Source organism: Rhinolophus hipposideros, assembly GCF_964194185.1.
Source record: "Rhinolophus hipposideros genome assembly, chromosome: 4".
Taxonomy (NCBI): Eukaryota; Metazoa; Chordata; class Mammalia; order Chiroptera; family Rhinolophidae; genus Rhinolophus; species Rhinolophus hipposideros.
In genome coordinates this window covers 59,866,342-59,894,305 of record NC_138050.1, presented here as the reverse complement: position 1 = coordinate 59,894,305, position 27,964 = coordinate 59,866,342, and the positions used below count along the sequence as shown (strand labels likewise).

General features: G+C 37.5%; 1 protein-coding gene across 1 annotated transcript; it reads right to left on the bottom strand.

Annotated features, from left to right (window-relative positions):
* On the bottom strand, window positions 1-27,964 carry CCDC168 (coiled-coil domain containing 168; the record flags this gene model as incomplete). Its single annotated transcript, XM_081046674.1, has 6 exons — window positions 1-4,860; window positions 4,999-13,628; window positions 13,809-21,121; window positions 27,460-27,493; window positions 27,589-27,622; window positions 27,734-27,964. 6 exons carry the CDS (start codon window positions 27,962-27,964, stop codon window positions 1-3), a joined length of 21,102 nt encoding a protein of 7,033 aa, XP_080902800.1.

The window sequence follows — 27,964 nt, the reverse complement described above, 5'->3', positions numbered from 1 at the left end:
TCAATTTTTATGAACTGGGTTGAAAGCCTCTAAGAGCGACCCCAACATCTTTCTGGATGAACTCCACATATTCCAAGAACTTGAAATTTTTGCCACTAGGGGAACTCTGAAGTTTCTCTTCTTTAAAGTTTTTGGGGGAATAGTCCAGCGAATGGTTTTGGGTATAATCTCCAGTGAGTCTGCTGGTATACAGACATAAAAAAATGGCTGGTTTTGTTTTCTTTCAGAATGGAAGTTGAGATCGTCTTGATGAGGTTGTGATGCTGACTTATGTTTGCTTGGGAAATAATCTGCTCTTTCTGACTCATAATTACACACGTTCTTCTTTCTTGTGCATTTCTCTTTACTCGGTGTATAGCTATAATCACAGTCCCAATGAACATTCTTTGTAAATAAATCAGATTTGGCCTTCTTTCTTTTTTTACTGTCTGGGTGTCTGTGAAGTTTGTCTTGGCTTTTTCTAAGATGTAATTTAATATTTGATTCTGTTAAGGGAGCTAAAGAGTAATTTGTTCTGTTTCTTGTAATCCATGAAAGTTTCTCTTCACGGAATGAAATGGAAGATGATACAAACGGAGCTTCTATAGTATTTAGTGAACTGTGACACAGCCAGTCAGGAGATCGCATTTTGGAGGATGACCTGTGTTTCCTGCTTCTGCGGGATTCGTAGGAAGGTGGTGTCACAATTGAGGAATGTTTTCTACAGCTTCTACTATGATGGGAGCCCGAATCTTCACTGTAAAATGGTTTCAGATCAGTTTTGAGTTTTTTCATCTTGTAAACATTTTCCAAAGGAATGCCTTTCTGTAATTCAAATAGAACGTTTTGTGATTCCTGACTTAAATAAGGGGTGGCTTCTAAAAACATACATTCTTCACTCTCATGTACTTCAAGAGCTGAGCTTGCCTCCACGTCGGCTGAACTCTCAATTAATGTCTGACTATCAGTAAAATCTTCAGAAATCTGAATTGAATGAGAATCAACTAAACTAGGAACATTTTCCCGAGTCTTTAAATCAAAAGATTCATGTGTATTTGTTCCTTGAAACCATATGTGACATTGTTTATCTTTTTCTGGAGTCACATGAGATTTTAACACTGAAAAGGCTGTAGTGCTTTTCTTCACTGTTCCATGTTGTCCGGTGTCAGAAGCACACACAAGGGTTGGTTCCAGGAATTTTCTGATCAAGGATGAGTTTTCATGAGGACTTTGGTTTTTGAAAGAGGTATGTTTTTCTAACAGTTCTTTATCAATGGAAAGACTATCACTTTCTTCACTATTATCTACTTCTTTACATACTGCAACTGTGTTTAATTTAAGAATATGTTTGGGAAGTGTATTTGGCTTAGGGGACATACTATCTACTGGAAGCCCCAGGAAAAAATGAATGTTTTTGTATTGTAAATCAAGATCTATTTGATGAAGAGGTTTTTCCTCAAAAAGTAGCAAAATTCTGTTTTTTTGTTTTGGTACTTTGACACCGAAATGAATACATTTAGATAAATATTTCCTTCTATCCTGAGCATTGGCCATTGCGTAAGATTCCATTACAATTCTGGGAAAGGTTTTCATTTGAATCTCCAATGTTTTCACAGAAAAGTGTGTGAGAAGTTTGTCTTTTTCTTCTACTGGGTATTTCTGGAGAATATGAGACAATGGCATCTCATTAGCAGAAGTCATTGCAGATGTTCCACTTTCTAGCTTTTTAATACTTTTCAACTTTGTAGTATTCTCCTCACTGCCACTTGAAACATTATCCATCAGTGTCTTCATACAGCTGATAGGAGGTGAATCTTTTTGGTATTTGTGTTTTAAGTTAAGATTGACGGTATCAATCCCTTCTAGAGAAAAAAAGTACATTTTTTTATGTCTCGGATAAAGCCTCCAACTCTTATCTTCTGAAACAGCCAGTTTGGGATACAAGTTGAACTTTTGGAAGGATTGTTTTGCCATCTCTGGTATCAGATTCAGTTTTATTTCAAGTGCTTTTAATTCTAAATGATTAGCGAGCTTATTTTTTAATTTGGGAGAAAAACATTTTAAAATGGGTTTTGGCTGCAATTTATGATATATTGTTGTAGATGTTATATCTGGACCCCAAGCAAAAGGTGGTGACTTCCAATCATCAGATTTATGGACTTTTACTTGTTCCAGTATATCAGCATAAACTTTGTTTTGGGTCATATTTTTTATCTGGGATTCAAAGACATTTTTAATTGCTTCATAAAGAAGAAGTAAACTTTCTGCATTTGTACTATCTGCCACTATTTTTATTTCATTATTTTTAACTTGGGGTGGTATGGGTACAGTTCCTGAAAAAGTTTTTTGTTGTTGGATGTTTTGTGTGGTTGTATTCTGCATGGGTTCACTCTGATCCCTATGCTTGGGTAGTGAGGCATACTCCATGGTATCGAATAGATGAATCTCAAGTTGTGGTTCTGCTCCTGGAGGGGAAATACTCATACTTAGGGTACTTTTCATGTGGGTTTCCACATTTCCCTTTGGATCTTCAGATATGCATGGACACTCTGCGGGTGTCAGAATGGGTTTTGGTTCCTTTTCTTCTTGCTCCATCAGAAGCAAGTCAGGTTCTTTTATGATGCTTGAGATATCATGCCCTGGAACAACCCTTTCTTCTGTTTCTGGAGTTAAACTTTTCTCAGTTATTTCACTACTGGGATTTGCTTCTGATTTGACCCTAGGAAGTTTTTGCTTTTGCTGTTGGTCCACCACGCAGGGGTAGGGATCTTCTGGAACTATGTTTGTAAAATTCCGGTCCCCTTTTTTTACAGTGCTTGAGTTGTTTCTCTTAGTACTTTTATTAGCATTTGGTGATTTCTCCTGGAATTTAGAACCACAGATTCTCTTTTCTCTTTTTAAGTTCATCTCAGATTCTATTGTTTCTTCAGTCTGAGATGGACTCATCATGGAAATAGAAAGACTTCTGATAAATATTCCTGAGGCACCTTCACTCCACAAAGATATTTTTTTTGGTTTGTTGTAGTCATACTCTAATTTCTTTCTATTGCTTGGAGTCCCATGTCCTGTGTCGCCAAGAATCTGTAAAACTGGATGCTTTGGGCTTTTCATAGTTAAAAATGTGGGGCACAATTCTCTTTTCAAATCTGCTATTGTTAACCTGCCTTTCCGGTCTTCAAATCTGTGAGAAAGAGGAATATAGGCATACAATGAATCCAGAATATGTTTCTGAAACAATTTTTGTGGCTGAATGTTTTGTTTTGCATTAGATACTTCTAGTTCCTTTTTATGTTTTTGCTTGATTGGGCAGCTGTTTGCCATCTCAGTGATTACCTGAGTCTTAACTTGAGATTTCTTTGCTTTTAGAGCGGGAACATTCAGGTTTACAGTATTGCTTGTATCCATTTTTATTTTTTCCTTCTCCAAATTGACAATGGTGTGTTTGTGCATTTCTATTTTGTCCTCTTTCAGATGGACGGCTATGTTTGTGTCTATTTTTAATTTCCCATCTTCCGTTTCTAATTCTTTTTGCTTTGCATTTATAGTCGTGCTTGTGTGAGTTTCATTTTTTTCCTTAAGGTCTCCAGACTGAGGTGGAAAAGTCCAACAGAGGAAAGGAGACTTTTGAAGTGATTCTAGAATGCATTCCTCTTGTTCTGGAATAAACACTGCCTGTTCTTTCTTCCCTTGTATGGGATCAAACTTTGTGAGACTCGTATGTATTCCTGGTCGTATGTACATTCCAGGGTATACTGTAGTTTGCTCGTGTACACCTATTTCTGAGGGTGTCTTCTGATTTCCATTTTGAAGTGGAAACTTAAGAGAAAGGCTAGAGCTCAGTCTGGTGTTGTGCCCACTCTCAGCCCGCTGTACTGCTTGCATTTTCATGGCAATTTCTTGTTCTTCTATATTTTGGCGAGTATTTGACTTTCTGATATTCATTTTCTTAAGTGATCCCTTTATCTGTGGTGCTAATGCTGTGGAAGAGAACATTTTGCTCATTTTATCATTACATTGTACATCTTTCTCTGGTTTATCAAATTTACTTGAATCTGCAGATCCTGGTGATGCTTTTGATAATGTTTGGTGGTCATCTTCCTCAGAAACAGAAAATCCTTTTGAATTTACAGAGGTGCCCAATGTGACACATATTTCCTTGGATATTTCCTTTGGCAGTGAAACTAAAGTCAGAGGACACATTTTATGGTTTAAGTTATCCATTATTTCAGTTTCTTTCTTCAGATTTTCAATTTTAGTTGGATCCACTGTGGGGCAGGAAAGAAATGTAGTAAAAGTTTCTGTTTTGTACATTTCTGGCTGAGCTTCTAGCCCTGTAAAGAAACATTCCGGCTTTTTCCCACTTCCTAGGGTATCAAATCCTGTGAAATAAATGTCCTCATGCTGTGAATTCACAATTAACTGACTCAAATCTCCTTCGGATTTGACTTGTGGAGTTTCATTCCTTCGCTGTACACTGATCATAAAGTTTGAGGTCCATTGTTGTACTTCCTCTTGTGGAACAGTGTTTCCTGCCGTTTCAACAATGATTTTACTACCAGAAACCGACTCTCTAATAGCTATTTTCTGGGTATCTAATGATTCCTGGAGATTGTTTTGCAGACAAGCAGATCCTGTAACTCTTGGTGCATCTTTGTCTGTTTTGCTCCCTGAATCTAGATAAATGGGAGGTGCTGATGGGATGGAAAGAAAAGTTCTTGTCAGAACCATACATGGTTCATCACTACCTTTGTGCACTTCTTCCTTCAGCTTTTCAATATTCAACATAAATTCCTTTGTATTAAATATATGTGAAATTGGTGAAATCCTTGCCTCTTTGTGTTGCATTCTGATCCTCATATCTACTTCATACATTTTTTCTTTCTGTGATATATATTGTTTTCTTTTTCTTACATCACCACCAATTGCCCCTGTATTTTCTATCTTCTCTGCATCTGATAATGCTGAAAGCCTTAGTGGAAATAGACAGGGTCCTTTTATTCCAAGCCCTTCTTCGTCTACTTGTGTACCTTTATCCAATTTAATGCTAGTTGGAGGAGGTTTGGAAACATACACTTTTCTTAGCATCGTACTGGGTGGTTTACCTTGACCTTCACGTTTCTCCTGTTCTTGCCTTCCAATGTTCAAATGCAATTCTGTTCTATGGAGCGTATATGAAGTAGGTGATTTCTTTGACTTCAAAGTTCTATCTGTGGTATGTGTCAAACCTCTCACAGCTACTGGTTCTTCTCTGTCCCTCTCTTCTTTCTGAGGCATGTATTGTTTCTTGTTTTGAACATCTTTCATGATATCACCACTAATTGGCTCAGTATGTACACTTTCCCCTGCATTTGATATTCTCTGCAAAACAGACCTTTTAAGTATTAGCATTTCGCCATCTACTAGTATTTCTTTATCCGATTTGATGTGAGGGAGAGATGGTAATGAAGTAGAAGATTGGGTCAGGAGCACACCTGGGTCATCTTTACTTTCCTGTTTCTTTTCTTGATGTTTGGGGAACATGAGGTTTCTTGTCTCCACTCCATCCTCTTCCTTGCTCTGTGGCATACACTGTTTTTTTTCTTGTGGACTGATCAAAATATCACTCATACTTGGCCCTACATATACCACTTCCTCAGAATCTGCTGATCCATAGACGTGTACTGGGGAAACAGAGGATCTTGTCAATGGGGGCATGCTCTTTTCCTTGATTCTGGTGTTGATGTTAAGGTGAAGTGGCGAAGACGTACAAGTCTTAGTCAGCACTACACCCGCTGGCTCACAGGGAACTTCCCGAACCTTTCCCTCTTGCCCTTTAGTTTTCCACTGCAGGTCACCTAGATTGTATGTAAGTAAAATAGATGATTTCTTTGTATTTAAATACATGTCACTGGGATCCACTATACCATTCACATCCACTTTTTTCTCTCTATCCTTCTCTTCTCCCTGTAGCGTGTGTTCTTTTAATTCTTTTATATTATTGGAAATTTCTCCATCAGTTGTTTCTGTATATGCTGTTTTCGCTGCATCTGATAATTCCTTGGACTGTGGTTGTGGGAGAGTCAATTTAGGAATTCTTATCAAGTACCCCTCTTTTTCTGTTGCATCAAATTTAAGATATGGTAGGGTAAGTGAAGTACAAATGTTTTTCACATTTGTAACTAGTTTATTTTTATCTTCCTGTACTTTTCTCTTTTGCTCTTTAATTGCCCACTGCAATTCTGTGCTATTGAGTATACGTGGAAGTGGTAATTCCTTTGCCTTCAGACCCATATGTATTGGGTGTATGCTGTCTTCAATATCTATTTTGAGTCTATCTTCCTCTTTTAACATATGACCATCAAATGACTCAGTATATGTTGTTTTGACTGAATTGGATGGATCCCGACTCTTCAGTGCTGGAAAACAGGATGGTGTTTCTGCTACTGTGTCTTCCTTTCCATTCATTCTAGTGTCCTGTTTCAGGTGAGATGGAAAAGGTAAGGAAGCAGAAGTTTTCCTCAGAACCACTTCTGGCTTACCTTGGCCTTTGTGCACATCTTTCCCTTGCTCTTTAAGGTTCAAATGTAGTCTCTTTCTACTGAGTAGATGTATAAGTGGTGATATCTCTGCTCTTGAAGTTATTTGGGGGAATATTCTACCTTTCCCATCTTCTTCTTGTACTCTGTCCTTTGCCTCTTTACACGGCATATGTTGATTAACTTTTATTATTACATGACATGAGCTAATACCTTCATTGGAATCTGCATATTTGATTTTCCCAGCACCTGATGACACAGGGAGCTGTAATTGTAAAGGAGACAATCCTGTAATTTCAAGCAAGTCTTTGTCTACTTTGGTTCTGTTTTGTACTCTGTCCTTTTCTTTCTGTGGTAGCTGTTTTTCTTTCTCTACGTAGCTATCAACCCACTTTGTAGAGGCTATTTGCCCTGTAGACAATGACTGTTGGAGCTCAAGACATGGCACATCATTTCTTATTATTACTGGTTCACCTTCCTCTTCTTTTATTGCATCCAATTTAAGCTGAGTTAAGGAAGTAACAAAAGGACAAGTTTCACCCAGAAGCACAATTGTTTCCTTGTTACTTTCCTGCCGCCCTTTCACTTGCCCTTCGATTTTCACTTGCAACTCTTCTGTTTTGAGTATATGGAAAAGGGGTGATTTCTTTGAGTTCAAAGCTACACACATGGGATGCCTGATGTCTTTCTCAAAAACATATGCTTTATCCTCTTCTTTGTGCATGATGTATTGTGTTCTTTTTGAATCACTTGAGACACCATTCAAAGGTGACACTGTATATTTTAATTTGTCTGCATCTGATGATTCCCTCTGCCTTGAGCATGAAAGAACTGGTCTTGTTATTTCTCGTTTCTCTTCCTTGCCTTCTCTACCTTTGTTTAATTTAAATTGAGGTAGAGAAAGTCTTGTCAGAACTTCATCTAGTTCACTTTTCCTTTCCTGTATGTGTCCCAATTTTTCTTTTACATTTGTTTGTACTTCTCTAATTTGGGAGCCACAGCCTCTAGGGGTACTAAGTACATGTGGAAGTGGCAATGTCTTTGCCTTAGAAGTCGTGCCTTTGCAGTACAGTCTATTTTTCATATTTACTATTTTTCCTCCATTCTCTCCTTTCTGTGGCTCATAGTCTGGTCCTGTTTTTACATCAGTTGAGATGATATCACCCCCGAGTGACTTTGTATATTCTCTTTTCCCTGCATCTGATGATTTCTGGTGTGATAGTTCTGGAAGAGAGTATCTTGTTACTTCAGTGAAATAGTCTGCTTTTTTAATTTTTGTATCCAATTTTAAATGAGAAGCATCAGGCATGGAAATGCTGGTATTGGTCAGAACCACACTTGATTTACATTGAAATTTTTGTATCTTTTTCTCTTGCTCTTTGATGTCCCATTGGATTTCCTGTGAAATTGATGATTTCTTTTTCTTCAAAGGTATGACTTTTGCTAGTTTTATTCTCTCATCTTTTTCCTGCATTATATGTTCTTTGGCTTTTTTCACACTATTTGAGATATCACCATAAATAACCTTTTTATATGCTATTTTTCCCATATCCAATGACCCCTGAAATTTTGGTTGTAGAAAAGAGGATCTTGTTTTTATTAGCATAGCTGCTTCTCCTTTTATTCTTGTATCCACTACAGAGTAAGGTGGAAAAGAGACAGAAGCACAAAATTTGCTCTGAATCCCAACTTGTTTATCTTTATCTTCCTGAATCTTTTTCTCTTTTTCTTTGATGTTCAACTGTAATTCCTGTGCAATTGGAGACTGCTTCGCCTTCAAAGCTATTCTTTTGGGAAGTCTTATTTCTTCCAAAGCCATTTCAACGCTATCTTCCTCTTTCTGTGGCATATACTTTGCTTTTTCCATACTGCTTAAAGTTTCATCAGTTGGCTCCTCACATGTTCCCACTGCATCTGTTAATTCTTGGAATGTTGATGGAAAACAGAATCTTGTTATTCTTCGCATGTATATTTCTTTTATTCCAGGACTCCATTCCAGGTAAGGTGAAGAAGGAATGGAAGCATAGGGTTTATTCTGAACTACATCCAGATCACTTTTATCTTCCTGCATCATTTTCTCTTGTTCTTTATTGTTCCACTGTGGTTCTTTTCCATGCAGCATGTGTTTAAACGGTGTCTTCTTTCCTTTAAAAGTGATACATTTGACACCCAGTATGTCTTTCACACATACAATATTTTCTCTGTCTTCTCTCTTTTTCTGTGGCAAATATTGTTTTGGTTCTATTACATTGCTTAAACTATCTCTATTACTTGACTCTGCAAATGACGCTTTCCTAACATTTGATGATGCCTGGAGCTTTAGTTGTGGAAGACAGCTCCTTGGTAATCCTGATTTATCTTTTCCTACTTTTATTCTTGAATTCAAATTAGGATATGATAGAGATGGTAAGGAAGTACACATGGTTGTCAGTTTCACATCTGATTTACCTTTACCTATCTGCACCTTGCTCTCTTGCTTTATTTGCACAGGCAGCTCCTTTCTATTAAGTATATGTGACAGTGATGATTTCTTTCCCTTCAAAATCACGTTGAGATCCATTATTCCTTTCATATTGACTCCTTTTATTCTGTCCTCCTTTTTCTGTGATATATGTTGTTTTGTTCTTTTTAAATTATTTGCACTAACCCCATCAACTGTCAGTTTATTCAATTTGAGGTAGGGTAAAGAAGGGATAAACTCATATATATGTGTGACAACCAAATCAGGTTTACCTTTTCTTTGTGTCTTATTTACCATTTTCTCTTTTTTGTTGCACTGCAATTCTGGTCTGTTGCCTGGGGTACCACAGTCAGTGATATCGAGTATATTTGGAAATACCGATTTCTTCAACTTCAAAGTTCTTCTTTTGGAGCATATTATGTCTTTCTTAACTCTTTGTTTTGTGCTATTCTTCTGTATTTTACTATCAGGCAAAAGAGGCATAAAGATGGAAGGAGAATGTAAAAACCTTCCAGGTAAACGTACTTCTTTTTGTACCTTTTTATGATATGCCTTACATGATTGCACCATCTTTCTAATTCTTAGCTTGGAGGAGCTACCATTAGATATTAAATCAACTACCTGTGCCCTATCTGATGATTTCTTCCCTTTTGGAAATGAAACATTCAGATACTTTATAGTTTTACTACATGAGTCTAAAGGCAGTGTTGTATTTTGTTTTTTCATTTGCTTTGGAAGAATCGAGGGCATAATACATTCCAGTCCATACGCACATACAGTATTTGGCTGATCTTTAGAAAACAAATCTAATCCTTTTGTCCTTCTTGACACATTACCTACTTCTGCTAATTCTTCCTTTGTCTGAGGCATTGAATGTTGCAGGAGCCAGGGATCATTCTGAGGGTAAGACATATGTCCCAGAAAATTCTCACAGGGGAGCAACAGATGCTGCTGTTTCTGTTTTGTACTGAGTAAGTTTTGTCTTTTTTCACTTTTTTGAGTATATCCAACTATGTCATCCATTCCTTTTAATGCTTCTTTAGCTTGTGAAGTTAAATATTCACAATGCATCATGTTTGTGTCATCTAATTTTACTTGTTGCACTGGGGTACTAATTTGAAGTAGACTTGTTTTGGAGTGGGATGCAGGCTTTGGAAGAGCCTCACATGCACAAGTTTCTTGCTGTTCTCCTTTTCTTATAATAAGTGAGCCAGTTCCTTCTGCACTTGGAGTGTAATCTACAGTGCTAACCACTTCATCCAGTGTCTTCTTTTTACATGGCACCTTACTTTGAAATACTTCCTTCAAAGAGTGAGAAGCAAGCTTTGTAAAAGTCTGGTGCATACATTCTGGTTGCTCTTTCTTTCCTTCTGTATTTGAAGTGTGGTATGTTGGACTATCTACGACCTTTAATGCTTTCTTTACCCATGGAGACTTATTCTGAAGTATATCCAATGTAGAATGAGAAATAGATGTTGGAAGAATCTTACATATACTCTCTTGTTCATGTTCTTTTCTTCCTCTAATATGCAAATTAATTCCTTCTGAGCACGGAGGTTGGTCCACTGGAATACCTGCTTCCTTTGATGACTTCTCTACCATTGGACTTAAAACTGTTGAACTCATTCCTTTTGCTGAGACTTCTTTCTTTAGCTGTTCAATATGGAGGTGATGCAATATGCAAGAGGAAATGGATACCAGAATATTTTCTTTATTCTGGTTAGAACTATTGAGTTCCTTTGCTCTCGTTTTTTTTGAAAAGTTCATTTTCTGTCTACTTGATTTTAATGGAATATCAGTTAACTTTAATTGCTCTTTTTTCCATGGATTTACATCTAAGCTTATAGGTATGCTAACATTTTCTTTCCTTGTTGCATTTACTGCCTGTTTTACATGAAGAGGTTCCGTATTGGGGCCAGATACAGAATCCAGAATACTTTCAGGGCCGTGATCTGGTTTCACTGCAGACATATTTTGCTGTACTTCTAGATTTATACAGAGAAATTTCTGTCCTTGTAAGATATCAGTTTCTTTTAATCTTTCTCTTCCCAATAGATGTGAAATATTTTTTCTGTTAATGTACGTGTCTTTCTCAGTTACCTTTCCTGTGTTTTCCAAATGAGGAGATTCCTTAATGGAGCAGGCAGTAGACTCCAGATTTGTCATTGAAGCACTTCTTTGTTTCAGCAGTTCTTGCTCTTTGTGTATCTTCTGTTGAGAAGCATCCCACTCAGTAAGGAACATATTCTGTCCTTTTGAACTTAATGAATTATCAGTTTTCTCTGATGCTTCTCTCCCCCGTGGAAATGAAACTGAACATTCGACAATGTCTTCATCTCTATCCTTTACTCTTGGTGCAGTAAGGAATTCCATTTCTGTATGTGTTCTAATTCTGGGGATGTCAAACCTAGTGTAATTGATTTCCCTCTTCTGTGAAGATGGATCAAGGTATACTTCTCTTTCTAACTCTGCTAATTTGACAAGGTCAACCTCCTTCTCCATTTGTTGGCTAATCACTAACTGATCTCTACATTGTGAGAGAAGGTCTAGTAAAACAGTTTGGTGTTTTTCCTTTTGCTCTCTAATACATTGTTTCAGTGTTTTAATATTTCTTAATATAACACTCTTATCAGCGGACCGTGAAGATGACGTTTTTCTTTTTAGTGATTTGTTCAATTTTAGCAGTGGAGGAAGGCATATCAGCTTTCTCGGCTTGTCTGTCTCTCTTTTTACTACCACAAAACCTTTCATCTGAGATGGAATAGATCCAGAGTCACAAATAGTGCTCAAAACTAAATCTGCTACAGTTTTACCTTGCTGGAATGCCTTCTTCTGTGTATTAATGTTACATCTCATTTCCTTTTTGTTGCTTTGGGTTCCATATCCTGTAGTATTAGACAACCTGGAATCAAGTGGTTTGTTTGCCTTTAATTTTGCCTGTTCTGTGTGTACACTGTTTTTCACATCTGCTGCTTTTGCCCTGGCTTTTGGTTTTCTGATTTTAGGATACATAAGTGTGTCGGCAGAGGCAGGACTCCAGATAGTTCCTGAGGTACGTGGTTCTTGCTGTTTGTTGTACAGGACAGGCTGCCCTCGCCCTCCTAGCTCCATTCCTTCACTTTGCTGTAATGAAGCATCACATTCTATTGTATTAACAGAATGCACATCAGCTAATGATTTTTCTGCCTTTGGAATCAGAATCTTGGGATTTGCTATTGTTTGCCAGTTTGCAATTTTACATTTTGTCTTCTGCGTTTTGATTCGAAGTAGATGTATCTTAGAGAAAGAAACAGACTCTGGACTAAGCTCTTCCACAGTTTTTATCTTTGCTTTTTGATCTATTAGATCAATGTCTGTTTGCTGAGAAGTGATGTCCTTGGAACATACTGTATTAATTAAGGGTGCTTCTGATTTGAAAGGACTGGGCTCTCTCATTTGATCTGCTCCAAATTCAAATGGCTGGATACACTGTGGAGTTGTTCTAAATAACACCTGTTTTTCATACTCTTGTTTCTCCCTAACTGTTGCTTTGTTTAGGGCATTTCTCTTTTCAGAACATTCTTCATAGATATCACACGTATTAGGTGAATGCTCCATTTTTACGTGCAGTTGAAAAGGCATAGAAGCATGTCTAAATTTTAGGTCTGCGTTTAATTCAGTTTTATCTTTCTCTATATCTATCTTCTGTTCTTGTTCTTTATTAATGCTTAAAGCAGAATGACCTGTGGCATTAAGTGATGGTGAAATCTCCGGCCCTTTAATTGATAAATCCATTTGTATTGGTTGTATAGGACTAAACTTTGATATTCTGTCTATCTCTGTTTCCAATCTGCTTTGCCTTTTAATGTCAGAGATATTGAACGTGAAGTAAATGGCATTTGGAAATGTATCAGCCACATTTTTACCTTGCGGCATCTCTTTCATTTTGATTTGTAAATTGGATCTAAGTTTTTCCCTGTGTTTTGTGGTAAACTGCCTATTGATTTTAAGTATTTGTGAAATTGGTCTCTCCTTTTTCTTCAGAGTTAAACATTTAAGATTCGGTGTGATTTTCTTTTTTGATAATTGTACTATGTTTATCTGGCTTTTGGAGTCAGATAAAACAGGAAAGGTAAAATCTAAAGGCCCCCAGAAATTTGTGGCTAAGTTTGCCTCTAATTCTGCCATTTCTTCTGTAATGTGACGATCCAGATTGTTGTGAAGTGTTCTGTTATACAGAGCACCCCTCACTGTTGTATCAAATGAGTATTTATCACTCACTAGTTTGGGTGGTGGAATCTTAGCTCCTTCAGTGGCATGGAATAATGGCTCTCCCACACTTTCATTCGATTGCCTCTCTTTCATCTTGTACTTAAATTTGTCCTGCTTTTTCTTTTTATGGCTTCCTGTAAGATACCCTGTGATATTAAGCAAATGTAAATTTGGTGGTTTCCTTACCTTCAAAGTTACATGCTTGGGACTCATTATATGTTTCTTGGCTACAAACTCGGATGTGTAGCTCTGGGTTTCAGGTTCAGCGGAATCAAGGCTGGAAAAATCTAAAGGTTTTACGAATGTTATTGCTAAGTCATTTTTATTCCATGCCTTTTTCTCAGAAACAGGACTATCCCATTTCTTCCTAGGATTTCCATCCCAGAGAGTGTCACATTGTATTAAATCAGTCTCTGATTTCCCTGCTTTTGGAAATGGAGTCTTTAGACTCCAAAAATACGTAAAGTTTTTCCTTTCTGGAAATTTTAATACCTTTTTCTGCCTTTTAGACTCAGACAAAACAGACTTTGTAGACATCGTTAGTAAATCTCTTTGCAAGGCTTTGTGTTTCTTGGCAATATGACCACCCATTTTCTTTCTACAGCTTTTATTATATGGATCTCCAAGCACTGAGTTCCCTGACTTGGAAGGTGGGATATTTTGATCAACTGTGTATTGTATTGTTTCTGTGTCTTCCTTTTCTTCTTCAGGTTTTAGGTAAACTGCACTGTTAACATCCAACTGTCTTGTAGGGCTCCCATCAAATGTAGTTTCATCGATTAAAAGATCATCAAACGTTGCCTTCCTTGATTTTGGACATGGAATCTTTTCACCAATTCTATGTAATATGTCTTTTTGTGGTGAGATACTCTTCTTCACATTATTAGTTTGAAATGGAATCAGTGGAGAACAAATCGACTCCAATATATTTTTTGAAACCAGTGTCTTTTGCTGTACTTCTTGCTCTGCAATAAGCATCTTTCGATCTTTTCTGCTTCCTATACCATTCAGGAACTGTGGACGTGCTTTGAAAAGCATTTCATTGCCCTCTTCTTCTTTTTCATTTTGCCATCTTGATTCTGATGTGTTGTTTGAGGTACTCCATTTATTAGAGGAATATGTATTCATTCTTTTCCCTTTATCTTGTTTTAGCTGTATAATGTTGTTTTTTCTTAATGGACCTTTCTTTGCTTTTAATTTTTTATGTGTTTTGATGGCAGTTGAAACAGGTGTAGATGAGAGAAAGGTATTTATAAATATATTTGACATACCTACAGGTGTTTCTTTGGTAGTGTTTTCCAAGATGCGGTCCTGTTCCTTTCCACAGCTAAGGACACTAGACCTAGTGATGTTAACTGTCCTTAAAACTGATGCCATCTGTGCTTCCCCAGGTCTAGGCTCATAGATTTGTGCTGCACTTCCCTGCCCTTTAAACTCAGATGAAGCTGGCATGGAGAAATCAAAAGACTCTGGGGTTCTCACTTGGAAATCCTTTTGTAACCTTATCTCTCCCTCTAGAATAGAACTACCAACTTCCTTCCTGGGGCTTTTTTCAAATGGGATGCCCCTCTGTGCTGTAACAATGAAAGATTCACTAATTGACTTCCTGGGCACTGGAGATAAAATCTTTGGACTCCCCGACGCATTTAATCCTTTTTGTGGTTTTGTTCTTTTTGGTAGCTTCTCAAATGGAAGTAAATTCAAAATAGAACAAGAAATCGAATGTAATACACTTTGTGTGAAAAGTGTTTGTTGCTGCAGCTCCTGTGCTGTGGTAAGTGATTCTCGGATTTTATTCCTTGCTGAATTCTTCAGTTCTAGATCTGATTTCACAAAGTGAGGTTCCTTCATCTTATGAGCATTGAAAGTAAAGTGTTGAGAATTCCAAAGGGCTTCTCTACCTCGGACTTCGACTTCCTTTGTGCTATTTGAGATGTTGCCCCTCTTATCACTGGAATCGGTACACCAGGCTCTCTCTCCATATGGTGATTGCTCTTGCTGTCTTGCCTTCAGTTCATGACTGTGTCTCATTTTTCGTGGCATGACTGTTTCTCCTTTTAGTCTACTATGCACTTTCATGTCAAGTGAAACAGGCATGGCAGAGGAAATTGCATTTAGAATGATACGTGCCACAGGTTGATCTTGCTTCATCATGGTTTTGAAGTTGCATTCAAATTGACTTCCATGGATTGGTGTACCACGTTTTGTGATATTAAATGTCTGGGAAATTGGTGCCTTCTTTGCCTTCAAAGTCACATGTTTGGGACTCATTTTATTTTTCTTGTGTATAAGTTTTAAATTGTTTCTCTTTGATGTAGGTAAAGCAAGTGTTGATAAATCCAAAGACTCGAGAAGCATTACTGGTAATTCTTGTGCTAATCCTGCCTTTCTCTCAACTGTAAGATCTTCCAGTACCACAGAATATTTTATATGAATTAAAAAGTCAATAATCTGTGATTTCAGGGTCTTTGAAGGTAGGTTTTTTAGACACGCATTCCCTGGGATATTAAATATCTTTGAAATTGGTGTCTTCCTTGCCTTCATAATTATACCTTTGGGACTCATTTTGCTTTTTAAGGTTGTACATGTAAATGTCTTTCTCTGCCTTTTAGATTCAGATGGATCAGGTGTGGTGACATCCAAAGACCCCACGACAGTTGCTTGTTGATCTTTTTTAAACTCAGCCTTTTCCTCTTTACCATGACTATATAATTCCTCCATATGGCTCCCATCACTTTGGTGACTACATTTCATTGTATCTATTAAAACTTCATCAATTAGTGATTCCTTTGACTTTATTATAGGAAGCTTTGAACTTGCTGTATATACTGTGCCATTTTGTGTCTGGTGGCTTCTCTTTGGTTCCTCTACCTGCACTGGATCTGTAGGCTGCATTTGTTGTGGGACGTCTTGTTCCGTAACAAACAGAATTTTCCTACTTCTTTTGTTTGCTGATTTGTGAAGATCAAGCTCCTTCCTCTGATCTGAACAGAATATGAAATTTTGGCTCTGTTGTAGAACTAATTTTAATAATGTCTCCTGTTCATTTGCTTCTTCCTCTTCACCTTGATGATTGGTTTCTTTGATGTTATCTGAAATAATAGTCCCTTCACGTGATATCGCTTGCCTTACTTGTTTAGAACTCAGTCTTTTTTCTCCTACCATGTCTTTTCCCCTTCTTATATCGTTATACATATTAATGTCATGTATAATACTCATGAAGGAGCACATTTTATCTGCCACTTTTTTATCTTGATGCACCTCTTTCATTTTGGTTTTCAAGTTAAATCCCAATTCTTTTTTATGGCTTGGACTACTACCACCCTTGATATTGAGTATGTATGAAATTGATGGTTTCTTTGCTTTTAAAATTTCACATTTGGGATTCACTAAAGTTTTCATGCCTAAATATTGTTGGGAGTTTCTCTTCCTTTTGGATGTAGAACAAGCAGGCAGGCAGCAATCAAAAGTTACTATTTCTTTCTTTTCAATATCACCAGCCTGTTCCTTTGGATGGTTTGCTTCAGATGGAACACCACATTCTCTTGCAGAACATATGATTTCATCAGTCTTTGCTTTCCTTGACTTTGGACATGAAAAGCTAGTACAGTTTCCTACATTTCCAAATTGAAAATGATCCAATATGGGGCATGAAGCAGAATCCAAAATAGTTTGTATAAGACGTATTTGTGGTTGTACTTGAATATGTATACTTTCTGGTTGTTTCATTTCCTCATCTGATTTAACAAGGTCACAGTTCTCCTGATATGCATGGAAGATGAAGTCTTGGCTATTCTCTGGAGCTGGTAGAGCTTCATGTTCCCTTTCCTCCTCATTCCCGTTTCTCACACTGTTAGATAAACTACTCACATCAATAGAAGCTGGGCAACATACTTTTCTTGCATTTGGCAGTTTCTCTTGCATTAGCTGCAAATGACCAAGTCTTGTTATCCTCTGCATGTCTGTCTCTATGCTTAGTCTGTCACTCATTTTGATGTTGGGAAAAATAAGCACTTTGGAGTAAATGATATCCAAAAATGCATCTGCTACATTTTTATTTTGCTGTGGATTTTTCATCTTTTTCAAATTGCATTGTAATCCCTTGCTTCGACTATCATTAAGCATGTGTAAAGTTGATGGCTTTCCCCCCCTAGAACAGTGAGTTCTACGACTCACTGTTTTTTGCTTCCTTGATGTTCTTGATGTGTTTTTCTTTCTTTGAGATTTGGAAACAAAGGACTCGACAGAATCAGAAGACATCAAGAATGTCACTTGCAAATCTTTTGGTAACTCTGAATTTTGTCCCACAAAATAAGAATCTAGTTGCTTTTTAGGGTTTCCACCGGATGGTAAGCCACACTCTGTCGTCATGTTCAAATGTTTATCAAGTGATGAGTTCTCTGCTTTGGTAGGTGCAATCTTCAGACCCATAGGAGCTGTTATGGCATTTTCTGTTTTGTTGGTTTTCTGGAGTTCCTCAGCCTCTCTAGGACCCATGTGGAGGTCAGTCTGCAAAGCAGTTTGTGTAAAGCATGTTTGGTCCTGTAGCTCCTGTGTTAAACAGTTCAGTGCTGGGTCTGGTTTGTCAAAATGGGTCTCCTTCCCTTGACATGCATCCCCTGAGAGGGATTGGGTATGCTGTGGAGCTGCTTCTAGCAAAGGTTTTTGCTCCACTTCCTCTCCATCTTGCACTTTTGCTTCTCTGTTGTCAAATGCACTACTCTTATCAAAGAAATCAACATACCACGGTCTCCCTTCATCTGTTAGTTCTCCTTGCTTTAACTGCGCATGACAGAAGCCGTTTGCCTCTGCTTGTAATCTGCTATGCATGGGAGAATAAAGGGCATTTAGAAATTCATATGCCAATCCATTAGCTTGGTTGATCTTTTCAAACTTGGTCTTAAAGTTGGATTCCAGTTTCTCTCTGTGACCTGTGACATTAAATAATTGTGAAACTGAAGGTTTCATTGTATTTACATGTATAGACTTGGGTCCCTCTGTACAATCTATGTGTGAGAATCTTACCCTCTTTTCCTTCACTTTAGAATGAGTTAAACCAGGCATGTGACAATTAAAAGTCTCTGGAAAAGTTGTGGGTAAATCTTTTGGTAATTCTGCCCTTGTGTCTGCGAAACAGTAACCCATTTCCATTGTATCTGAAACATCACTTTCTCTTGTTTGGTTTAAAGGGTCTCCAATGAGTGATTTTTCTGACGTTGGAGGATGTATCTCAGAATCTGCAGTGCATTTTAAGTCTGTTTGTGTGGTTAGGCTTTTCTTCATATTCTCAACATGAGATGGATCCATTATGGAGGAGGAAACAGACTCCATAATGGTTTCTGCAGATGTGATTGGTTGATGCATTTCTTCCTCTGTTTTAAGCTCCATCTCTATATGTGCATCCAATCTGAGATTCCAACTATCATGAAGAACTGCTTTTGGTGGAGTTTCTTTGTCCCCTCTCAATTCCTCTTGCAATTTAGCTTCTGCTAGTGTGTTTCCAGAGTCTTTTATTAATTCTTTATTAATGGAATCTGAACATTTTTCTTCCCTCTCAATTTGTGATTTCTCTTGTTTTAGCTTAGTATGATTGTGATTCTCTGCATTTAGTCTGCTGTGTGTTCTAATATGAGGCAAACTAGACATGTGAGGGCAAGTAACATTCAGAAACACATCTGCCATAATTTTATCTGGCAACATCTGTTCAATCAGGATTTTTAAATTGTCTCTCAATCTTTTTCTATGACTTGGAGTACCACGTCTGTTGATATAAGGCATCAGTAAAATTGCTGGCTTCTTTACTTTCATATTTACACATTTGGGATTGAGTACACTTTTTGTTCCTGATATTATTTTTCTGATTTTCTGCCTTTTAAAACATGATAAAGGAAGCATGTGGATACTGAAAGACCTCAGGGCAAGTGCAGGTGAAAGTCTTTTTAAGTCTTCATTTTCTTCTGCAATATGATCATCCAGTGTCTTTCTGGAGCTTTCACCAAACGGGGTACCATGTTCTGGTGTTTCACTGAAAACTTCACCAGCTGGTAAGTTCTCTGGCACTGTAAGAGGATTCTTCAGATCTGCAGTTTCTCTGACTGTCGGTCTGCCTCTGCTTTGTTTCGCCTTCTCAACTTGAAATGGATTCATGGTGGGGCATGGACTAGTCCCCAAAATCGTTTGTGTAGAAAGAGTTTGTGGTTGTAGCTCTTGCTCTTTATTTTGAGTTGCTCTACTTCCTGAACTGCTCTGTCCTATTTGAAATTTGATATATTTGGGCTTCTGCTTTAGTTGTAGGCTGAACCTGAAATCTTCTGTAAGCTGTGAAACTGCTTCTTGCAGAGTTTGTTCCTCTTCCTCTCTGTTATGTTCTTGTGGCTTTTTAAATATACATTTCTTCTCAATGTGTTTTGCATTCCATATTTTCTTTTCATCTGGTAATTTTTCTTGCTTTACCACTGAATGACTAAGCCCTATTAGTCTTGGTATATCTGTTTTGGCTTTTAATTCGCTATGCATTTCTGTATCAGGTGGTTCAGAAATTGTTGTGTTGGTGGCATTGTGAAATGCATCAGATATTCTTTTATCTTCCATATTTTTAATGTTGCTTCTAGTATTGCATTCCAGTTCCTCACTTTGACGTAATGCTTTCTTTTTACTGTTATACTTGCCTCCTAACTTGCGATGTTTTGAATTGTGACATACTGTGATTTGAAATACCCATGAAGTTGGTGTTTTCTTTGACTTTGGAGATGGACGTTTGAGACTAAATTTACTTTTACTGTGTAATGCTTCTCTTTTGTTTTTCTGCCTTTTAATGGCAGGTGAAAGAGATACTGAGCCATATACAGAATACTGGTTTAATTTTGATGTAGCAATTTGTTTCTGGCCCTTTGGCTTTGTACTCTTTATTTGTGGCATCCCTTCAGCAACTGAATTTGGACTCAGAGTTAAAACTAGAAATCTGGCATTCTTAAAAATAGTATTTTTCCCCTGGAGTGAATAGTTGATCTTATTTGAATCTTCAGACCAAACAGAATATTGGATCTCATCTGTGGGATTTTTATCACACTTTAGGCCGTTGACTGAACCTTGAGTCTCAACAGAACATGGAACTTTGACTAAATGTTGGCTTCTGTCCATATCTTGGGTCTGGAAGGGGTCTTGTGTACTGCTGGAAAATGGTTTTCTCCTTGAATCTTGAGGTAGAGCAAAGTGTCTGGATTCAATATTAGGCTGGCTGTTGATTAAGTCTTGGTGATTAACAAATTGTTGAGCTTGACTAGTAAATTGGGTTTCATAAAAACCTTGATTCTGAAGAGCACTTTGTCTTAGAAAAGAATCTTGTGTTTGCGCAGACATATCCATTCTAACAGAATGTTGATTCTGAATCAAGGACCCTTGAGATCTTGAGCACAGAGTTTTACTCTGTAATGTAGCATTGGGTTTTAAAGGAATTTGATTTTTCACATTTTCTTCCAGAAGTTTGACTTGGTCTCTAGAAAGAAACAAATGGGCAGGAGGGCGTGGTGCCACGTCTAGATCTTCACTTTCCATGGTGATTCCAGAAGTTCTTGGAAAGTTCAAGTCAGAGGAAAACATTAAGCTTTTATTTTTGTTGGTTTTCATTATTGAAAATAAGTTCTTTGATGAAAATTGTATTTTATTTTCATTTTCTAGATACCCTCTATGGCTTAGAATAATTTTCTTTATTTCTGAATGAAACAGTGACAAAGACGAGCTAGTCCCATTTGAAGATGTCGTACGACTATCACTAAAGTAACATACTTGTTGTTTACTTTCACTGCTACCTGCACGCATTATTTCATCTGCTGGTGAGGCTCTGTTTTCAACGTTACCTTCACTTTCTTCAGATATAAGTGATGAAGTAATGGTTCTTTCTGAAAAGTCATCAACTCTGAGATCCAAGAAAACAATGTGTAAATGAATTGTCACTTTTATCACTTAGAACATATTTCATACAAGAATACTCTTCTAGATTTAAGGAAACCCAATATGGCATCTGAAAACATAACTCAATATAAACTGGAAAGCTATATCCATATTATAAAATAATTCATTACCTGGTTCCATTCATTTAATAAATTAATCCACTGACAAAGTGAAATAAATCATTTTCATATCTTAGAGAATGAGGGATTTTCACCTCAAAAACCTGTCCAAAAATCTGTTTTAAAGTAATGAATCAAAGTTGCAGGTTAAGATTATACCCTTTTACAAGAAATATCAGTTTGTTTCTGTTCTCTTTATGAAAGTTTTGACAAGAATAAAAATAGTCTTACGGAAAGTCGGTAGGTACAACAGAAGAATGTCCAATACCATTAAGCACAGCTTTCTATAAGTCAGTTCAGATTATTTTAACAGCTGTTTATTTTTGGTCAAGAAAAAAGCCTATGTTTTAGGGCAGTGCTTCTACAGTAATGATCATGAAAATGGACTCTCCAGTATCTTGTCTACCTCAAATGATTGGTGTGGTCTAAAAATACTCAGACCAAATACATCAGCATCACCTGGAAAATTATTAGAACTGCAAAATCTCATTATTTTGGAATCTGCTAATTAGAATTTGGAATATTTTATTATTTGCTACCTTTTTTCATAGATAACACAAAAATGTTGGGTGAATATTTAAAATATGTTAGTTTTCAAGTTCTCATAAATGTTATTTATTAGCATTTAATATATAGGCTATATACACATTTTTGTTACCTACTGGGGTAATTGTGTGTGTCACCTGGACTAAGCTGAGGGATACCCACATAGCTGGTAAAACATTATTTCTGGGTGTGTCTGTGAGGGTGTTTGAGGAAGCGATTAGCATTTCAATCAGTAGATTTAGTAAAGAAGATCACGCTCATCAACGTGGGCAGGCAACATCCAACCCATTGAGGGCCCAAGCAGAACAAAAAGGTAGAACAGCAAATTCTTTCTCTCTCTTCTTGATCTGGAATGTCCATCTTCTCCTGCCCTCAGACATCACAGCTCCTGGTTCTGAGGCTTTTAGACTCTGAAACTCACACCTGTGTTGAATCCCCCACTCCCACCCCAGACCTTCTGCCTTGGACTGAATTATAGCACCAGCTTTCTTGGTTCTCCAGCTTGCAGAGGGCAGATCGTGGGACTTCTCAGCCTCCATAACCATGTGAGCCAATTCCTATATGAATCTCCATATCTATATCTATTATATAACTATCTCTATCTATATCATCTATATTTACATCTATGAGGTCTGACAATTAATTTCTCGAACTTGCCACCATGCACTTACATTGGCAGCACTGTACAAACATCTCGGTAAGGTTTCACAAAAAAGCCTTGTTATATCAATGTCTTACAGGTGTGTTTGTGTGGACATGTGGTGGTGTCTTCCTGCATGGCTTTCATTATTGTTGTGTGTTTTTGTTTGCCATCGTGAGAATGTCTGAGCTTGAATTAGAGCAACGAACAAACGTTAAATTTGTTAAACTTGGCAAGAGTGGAAGTGAAATCAGGGACATGTTATTCCAGGTTTATGGGGATAATGCCATGAAGAAAACGGCAGTGTCACAAGTGGGTTCAACATTTTTCTGAAGGAAGAGAACATGTCAATGATGAAGAGAGGTCAGGATGGCCAGTAATGAGCAGAATTGATGAAAACATTGCAAAAATTCATCGAATTGTACGTCAAAATCATCAGCTGACTGTGAGAATCATAGCAAACCAAGTAAACATTGATAGAGAAACAGTCAGCAAAATCTTAACTGAAAATCTTAGCATGAGAAAGGTGTGTGCAAAAATGGTCCCGAAGGACCTCACCGATGAACAAAAGCAAAGGAGAGTCGAAGTTTGCCAAGACCGAAGTTTGGAGAGGCAAGACGATGTTTTGGGCCGTGTTATCACTGGTGATGAAACATGGGTGTACCAATATGGCCCTGAAACAAAGCGTTGAAATGCACAATGGATGTCAGCCAATTCTCCATGACCAAAATGTTCCGACAGTCCAAATCAAGAGTCAAAACTATGTTGCTAAGCTTTTTTTGATATCAGAGGGATTATTCATTATGAATTTGTACCAACTGGAGAAAGAGTTAACCAAGTTTACTATTTGGAAGTGTTGAAAAGGCTGTGTGAAAAAGTTGAGATGACCTGAACTTTTTGCCAATAATTCCGGGCTCTTGCATCATAACAATGCACCAGCTCACATGGCACTGTTTGTGAGGGAGTTTTTAGCCAGGAAACAAATAACTGTATTGGAATACCCTCCCTACTCACCTGATCTGGCCCCCAATGACTTTTTTCTTTACCCAAAGGTAAAGGAAATATTGAAAGGAAGACATTCTGATGACATTCAGAACATCAAGGGTAATAACGATGACAGCTCTGATGGCCATTCCAGAAACAGAGTTCCAAAATTGCTTTGAAGGTGGACTAGGTGCTGGTGTCGGTGCATAGCTTCCCATGGGTAGTACTTTGATGGTGACCACAGTGATATTCAGCAATAAGGTATGTAACCCTTTTTCTAGAATGAGTTCATGAATCTAATTGTCAGACTTCGTAAGACAGAACATATTTTCCTCCACAAAACTCTAGTGATTCCTCATTGCTACTCAGAGTAAAAGCCACTGCCTTTAACATGGCCGATAAAGCCCAGTCATGATCTGGTCACCTATTACTTCTCTGAGCTTCTATATGTCACTCCCTTTCCCTCTCTGCATCAGACACACTGGCCTTTTTACTATTCCTCAGACATTAGGCACACTCCCCACTCCTCCATAGGGCCTTTGCTCTAGTTATTCCCCCTATCTGGAATACTCTTTGATCATACATGTTTGGTTATCTTCCCTATCGCTTCAAGGCTTTCGTTAAATCCCATATTGCAACCTACCTCTCCTCCCCTATTTCTGGTACCCTGATTCCTCTTAATTCTATCTTTGTTTTACCCCAAAACTTATCACCTTCTGATATATTATATAATTTACTTATTTATCATGTTATTGTCTATTATCAGACTCTCCTCTAACTAAAAAGTAAGGCAGTGATCATTGTCCGTTTTGTTCACTGATGTATCTCACAGGCCTACAAAAATGCCTGGCACATAGTAGGTTCTCAGTAAATAGTTGCTGAATGGCCATCTTTGCCTCTAGGTTGGTGATTCCTAAAACTTGTGCACAACAAGCTGACCCAGACGTACAAGCCAACCCTTTCTTCAAGTTCAATGGTGGGTGGGGGGAGTCCACATACACAAACCACTCATAAACATAACTGACTAATGAAAAATTGGAAGTAGAAATCGAAGGGAGTTGACTACAGCAATACAAAGAACTCCCCCTTAAATATTAGGCATGTTGCTCCATTTCTGTAATGTTCTCTGGCCTCTCCCCACTAGGAAATCTCAACTCGCTTTTGAAAATTTAAAAAGAACTCCCCACACTATTAGGAAATGACTAATAGTTCTACAACCATGGTAACAAGTAAATACCAGAAGTGGTTGTAAATCAATTAAATCAATCAATGCCTATAGCATAGCCCTATAGTCATAGTAACAAATGAACACCAAATCTGCTCTTAAACAATTTTATCTATCAATGATAACTCGCTTCAGGAAATCTGCTTCTGAAACCAACCATCCAGCTTCAGCCTTTGAAAGTCATGTAATTTGTGGCACTCTCTTCCACATTTCTAAGGGGGAGGTCAACCCTGAAAGAAATCTTTCCCCAAAACCTGAGCAGCAGTTTGCTTTGGTCCCTGAGACTATGGCTGGCCAGCATGGCTCTCCCTGATTTCAGATACTGAGTGTCTGGCCTTTGATGTCCTTTAGGCCATTCAGTCCTGCTCCTCCCTCCTCTCTGTCCTCTTCCCACCTCTCTCTTCTCTCCCACTTCATAAGCAAGACAAAATCTACTCTGTCTCTGAAATGATACACTTTAAACAATATTCAAGCCCTTTTTATTTCAAGATAATTTAAGATGCTCTCCCAAATATAGTTCTGTCCCAAAAAGAAATTCTGGTGTCAGGGTAAAATATTTTTGCCTTGTTTCACATATAATTTTAACTAATCTTCATGATATTCCTCAGAAGTAATTCTAACTGCTATTTTGAAAGTAAGGAAGTGTACGTCTATTGAGTTTAAGTCATTTGTCCAAGGCATTAAGAGGCAGAACTATGATATAAACCTAGACTTTTTAAAATTCAAAGTTTGTGCTTTTTTCACTAGAATATGCTGCACGATAGTAGCCGTATTTCTCTTCCCTATCCTTTTCCCTCAACAACCCTCTGCCCTATCTCTTCTTCTCGATTACTTTCCCCGAATGCCGCCTAGAAAGGTGCCACATAAGGATTAAAGGCAGGAATGAAATAATGGCACACAGGGATGGGGAAACTCTGATGTCACCTTGATTCTGAAGTTGAAAATCCTTTTCTCCCCATCTTCTTGTGGCTTCCTCTCTTGTCTATCAATCTTCTGGTTTTTAAATGTTACCAAATTTCAACCATAAAAAAACAAAGTCTCCTGGTTTTTAATTACAGACAGTCCCTGACTTATGAGAGTTCGACTTACGATTTTTAAACTTGGCAATGGTGGGAAAGGGATACGCATAATTACAGGTATTCAACACTTCATTATAAAATAGGCTTTGTGTTAGATGATTCTGCTCAGCTATAGACTAATATAAGTGCTCTGAGCACGTTTAAGGTAGGCAAGGCTAAGCTATGATGTTCTGCAGATTAGGTGTATTAAATACTTTTTCAACTTACAATATTTTCAGTTTACAATGGGTTTATTGTGACATAACCCCATCACAGTAGAGGAGCATCTATACATATGTGAACCTTCAATACAATGCACATCTAACCCCTGTGTACCTCAAACACTGACTCTGGGCCTGTCCAATTGACTTCTGGGCCTGTCCAATTAATCACTTATTCTGATTGCACTACTGAGGTGCTTTAGTGTTCTCTGCCATTCCTGTTCCCAACCAGCTCAGACCGGCATTCTACCGACCCGTACCTCCAGATATTGTTATTGCTTCCCAGGGCACCCACCTTACAAACTGGAGTTGCTAGTACCCAATGTGAAAATTGAGCAACCACATTAAATGAATAAAGCCCATTTATACCTGACAAATGAAATTATAGTCAAGTAATTGCCAGATTCATTTCCCACACAGCTAATAGTTATCTAGCAGAAATACAAAACTGTGTCACTCCTACACTTAACCACCTTCAGCAGTTACAAACTATCTACAGAGTAAAATCCAAGCTTATCAACAGGGTACAGAAAATCCCCCATGATCTGACTCCCACCTATATCTTCACATTCATCTCCCACTACTCCCTAACTCAACCTTAGCATTCCAGCCACTTTGAAATAATCATAATTTATTATTGCACATACTTTGCTGTTTTTGTTTCCTTGCCTCTGCTCATGTCCTAAAATGCCTTACTTATGCTCCTAACCTGCTGTCTTTTTCTGGCCAATTTTCATATACCATTTAAAATTCAGTTCCATCATAACCCTCCTTGTGAAGCCATCCCAGTCCCCCTGTGCTGGCTTAAGTATTTCCTAAACATTCTTATATTTCTATCACTGTGTTACCATACTGCGGGGCAAGCATTCTTTAAGTATTATGTCTCCTCCACAGGAATATAAGCTTCTTGAGAACAGACTCTTATTGTTTGTATCCCAGTACCAAACACAATTTCCATTGTATATCTAATGATTGTTGGATGGATTTTGATGAAAACAACTAAAATATCGGTGGCAACAAGAGTAGCGATGTCAGTATTTAATCCCTTGTACTGACATATCATTATAATGCTGATGAATTCTGATCGTACAAATTCCTTTTGTGTCATTCCTGCAGTACCAAGCTCAGGGTTTGCTTGGTTCACAGTAGTGTTAAATGAATATTTTTCCAACTGAATTATCAGAACTGGAGATTACTATTACTTTGTGGGTACTGGAGAGAGAGATTGGGGCAGGGAAGCAAATCACTTTAACCTAAGAATTCCTCATTTGTAAAAACAGCAATAATACTACTTATTTGGAAGGATAATTTCAATAACGTATGAAAAGCCATACAATGGTTGCTTGGAACAAAGCAACCATTTAAAATCAATGTTAGATTGAATTATGATCTTGAACAGCTGTGGTCCTCTATACATATGAAAACACCTTCTTCTAGTACTCAGATACAAATTAAGTTTTGAATAGAACACAACAACCTGTTTCATTTAATTTCAAAATATAATACTTACCTTTCTTCTGAAGATGAGTGAATTGACCAATTATCTAGAGATAAATGTGAATAAAACAAAATCAGAACACCAATGGGAGAAACCCAGGCTGAACAAGTTTTATGTTAAAATATGATATTGTATATTTACCAAATGTCAGGCTTTTCAGGGAACTGTCGTCTTTCTATTTCAAGAGAGACAATAAAACGTTAGAGGAGTAATCCAAATATCAAATTTATTCTTATGTGTGATTTTTAAAAAGCAGTAGAGAAGGAAATCAACCATTGTTTCTTACCTCCTGGGAATCTGAACTACCCTTTTCTGGAAGTGCAGGCTTTTTCTGAAAGGATGTACAAATCTTTACAAGTATGATCTCAAAAATAATTCCTAGGAAAATTATAAAGAAGATTGCCATCCAATCATTTTGAGAAGTCCAGGACTCTAGAAAGTCCCATACGGTAAAAAATATATTATCTTCCACTTCACCTCTCACAGCTTTTTTAAATAAATGAAATTGCTTTGTCAT